We start from the raw sequence: 3612 nt of genomic DNA, 5'->3' as shown, positions 1-3612 counted from the left end.
GGATGGAAGTCGCCCGCGGGCCACCAGTTGAACAGGCCTTACATAAGGTGTAGGACAGCATATGCAGCTAGAAAAGCTCCAGGTGTAATGCAGGTGTCAAACTATTTATACCTGTAGGGTTTATTGGAGTTAAAGATTACAACTSAGAATGACGCTATGTTCATTTGATGTGATTATTCTCTCTGAGAGGAAAACTAGATCCAACCATGCCAACAGAATCCCCATAAAAAGGAAATCAGAGGCAACTTCTACACTGTAACAACATTCATGGTTTTCTGTTTTTACTCATCTGTAAGCGATCATTCATTAAGTCTGGCCACTAACAAGAAAGGGAAAAAAAATTACAAGGACAGTTTTATGTATGCAAACTGTTAAATATAATTAAGGATACAGAGTCTGCCAAATTGCTCATTTTCTGTATGCTAATCAGCGCCGTAAAGAGGCAGGGCCAATGGCACGTCTTTGTCTTTTATATTTCTATTAAAACGGAGCTGGCTGAGTTCCCCCAGCAGCCCGTCAGAATAAGTTTCCCCCTCAGGCTTTAGCTGCAGAGCAGAGCCAGTCAGCGACAAGATGACACCTCTCTGATCGCCATGTCGGAGAGTGTGAGAGGCACTGTCTCATTACTTGTTTAATGCTCCTGCCAGAGCCGCACAGCCACATCCTGGAGGTGTGAAATTACATTTCAAGCCAAGATGCTCTGCACCAGGACAGTTTGGTGAGGAGCAGGTAATGAAAGGCCCCACCCTCCCCCCCACAGCAACACCTCGCTCTGCCTCRTTCTCTTTCTTCCACTGCCATCTTCTCTCTGTTCTGGATCTCCAGACGCTGAGCTGCGTGAACCCCGACAATGAGAACAGCCCAGAGATCCCTGTCAAGGTGCTCAACTGTGACACCATTACCCAGGTGAAAGAGAAGATCCTGGATGCCGTGTACAAGAACATGCCGTGCTCACAGCGACCACGAGCCACAGACATGGACCTGGGTGAGCATGCAACAAAGTTTTTTTTATGAAAGGCTTAGCATTTCTTAAACAAATGCATATCCACTGCCAACTTTTACGTTAAAGTTTTAATCTGGGATGATCTTATAAATAAAACTGAAGTAGTTTTGGTCAAACCTTGAAAATAATGTACAAACTTGTGATAATGGGAGTTATAGACTATGGGGCACCAAGTGTACAATTTAAATGTTAAGAAATTTCACTAACATTTTATTATTTAGCTCACTTTTTGTACATTTAGCTAATTTTTACTAAATGTTAAATTTAAATGTTAAAGAATATTTTTAAATATTAAATCCTAAATCTAAATGTTTAAATCTAAATCTAAAAGTTAAACCTTAAATGTTGAAGTTTACATTTAGATATTTTAGAATGGAACGCAGTCTTTGCTGTCAGTGCTCGGCTCATGTTATGACGTCATCATCCTGAGACAATATCATACATGTCAAGTTGTACGGATTGTCCTTAAATACACAGATTTTCCATCATTTTGGAGGTATACGGACATATAGACCAATCTCACAGATATTTTTCATGTTTTACGGATTTTTCAAGAACGCTTCTATCAAAAAGTGTTAGCAGCGTTAGCAGAAGTTAGCGCCAGATAACCAGGAACATTTCATTTTACACTTGGCGCCCGATAATAGACTGCATCTCAAYTCATGGGTTGAAGCCGACATGGGGCGCATTTATCAGCTGCTTACATCACTACCTCGCACCRTAGGCTGTCCCAATTCTTAGGCRCCTACTCATGCGGCCGACAAAACCCCAAAATCATAGGCTGCATTTAAATATCCTACGCAGCCGACGGTATCCCAGAATTCATCGTGCCGTCAGCAAATTAAACAGAAAAACAATGACAGTGGAGTTTTTTTTATTTGATTTTTTTTTAAGTTTACGGCAGAGTTTTTAAGATTTATGTATTTATTTTTCACAGCATAGTTTGGAAATTTATCATGTAACGAAAAACGTAGGTTTTTGCAACTTAGCTGAAGAAAGTTTTGTTGCAATGAGATGTTAAATGAAATGCAGTTACAAGTATTCTTATACTGGAGCTAAACTATAATTATTAAAGCTTTTTATTTATTTATTTGTGACGTTTTTCTATTAAAACTGAATTTTACTAAGTTACACCTTGAAAAAAAACCCACTGATGCGTGGTAACGAGGCAGCATGTGGTCACACAAACATACGTCTTCTGTAGAGTAGACCGTCTCATTTCACAGCCGTTTTTGCGTAGACTGTGGCCAACWTCGGCCGCGGTCTACGTCGGTTGCAAACCGATAAATTGAGACACAGCCATAGATGCACATCTAATGAAGACTTAAGTCTCTTTGAATAGCAGCCATATTGAATTAGGTTAACTGCAAATGTTATAAAAGCATTTCCAATTATTATTTCTGCAAGTTTCAATACATTTTGTCCAGGGGTTCACAAAATATCTCAGTGACAGACTCACCAACTCACACAGGCACAGTAACTGTCTCGGTTATTCTACTCTAGGATTAAAATAAACCAATGAGCGAAAAATCCTCYGTCACACACGACCTGTTTGAATAATGACAAGTGGGAGAAAGTTTCCTCACAGTGGCCGTGTTAATACAAATAAGTCAGGATGTCTGACATCCACACAGGGTCTGTTTCCGTCTCCCTCCCCTCTTCCTGTTTGCAGCTGGAGAAACAGTAACACCCCAGGTTTAAATGACATTAAACCTTYCTGACAGAACACCTCCTCTCAGGCTTACGCCCACCACATGTCAGTGAATACGGAATGATGCGGCACAAATTCAGGTGGCGTGCACCTTCAGAGGGAGGAAATAAGACACTGTGATGGTTGTGGCTGATAGTGCTTTGGCCTTGYACTTTTACGCCTTAAAGGGCTTTTTACAGGTTAGGCGTTTGGCGAAGATGTGTTCTGCTGCTTTGGATAGCTTTAGGCAATATAACTGTCATTTTTATGTGCTTCACAGAATAGCAATCTGTAATTGTCAAGGACAAGAAGCAGTCTTGGTGACATTTTGGCTGCTACGCTTGACAACTTGCTGCTTTTTTAGAGAATAAACATAAYACACAAGGGTAACATAACCTCCAGTGGAGTGCAAACAAACAGACCATTCCAGACATGAGAAAATATGTCAGGCACGTGGGATATAAACATTACACACCTAAAAGTATCACCAATTCACAAGCAAGCCTTTTTTATTTATTTTTTCCACAGAGTGGCGACAAGGCAGAACAGCGCGAGTGGTCCTGCAGGATGAGGACATCACAACAAAGATAGAAGGCGACTGGAAGAGACTCAACACTCTCATGCACTACCAGGTGATAAATACAGTTCAAACACAAGTATTTGTTTGAATGCTGATTCAGCGTTCATGCTGTTTCTCTTTATTCTTTGTCTTTTCTTTTGCACTTTTTAAGGCWAGCATTTTGCTACTTTAAGCTAATGTTTTAGTACATCCACCATTTTTCATGTTTACCTTTCTGTGTTTTTGGAGGTTATTTTTAGCTTTAACAACTCAGTTTAGTTTCTCAACAGTTTTCTTCTATATAGTCATTATAAGTAAATTTTACTAAATATTCTTCTAATGACTCAGTCAGTTCATAAA

General features: G+C 39.9%; 1 protein-coding gene across 2 annotated transcripts in view; it reads left to right on the top strand.

The window, feature by feature from the left end:
* Nucleotides 1-3612, top strand: part of LOC106518319 (plexin-A2) — a gene marked incomplete at its 3' end in the record, with an annotated part of 115173 nt that overhangs the window by 102989 nt on the left and 8572 nt on the right. For both annotated transcript variants that reach the window (XM_014009565.1, XM_014009566.1), the window contains 2 exon segments: nucleotides 826-985; nucleotides 3222-3325. In XM_014009565.1, coding sequence (XP_013865019.1) covers nucleotides 826-985; nucleotides 3222-3325 — 264 coding nt within the window.

Source organism: Austrofundulus limnaeus, unplaced genomic scaffold (assembly GCF_001266775.1).
Source record: "Austrofundulus limnaeus strain Quisiro unplaced genomic scaffold, Austrofundulus_limnaeus-1.0 Scaffold59, whole genome shotgun sequence".
In the NCBI taxonomy this organism is placed as follows: domain Eukaryota; kingdom Metazoa; phylum Chordata; class Actinopteri; order Cyprinodontiformes; family Rivulidae; genus Austrofundulus; species Austrofundulus limnaeus.
Note: the sequence above shows the minus strand (reverse complement) of the source record. Positions and strands in the feature narration are given on the sequence as shown.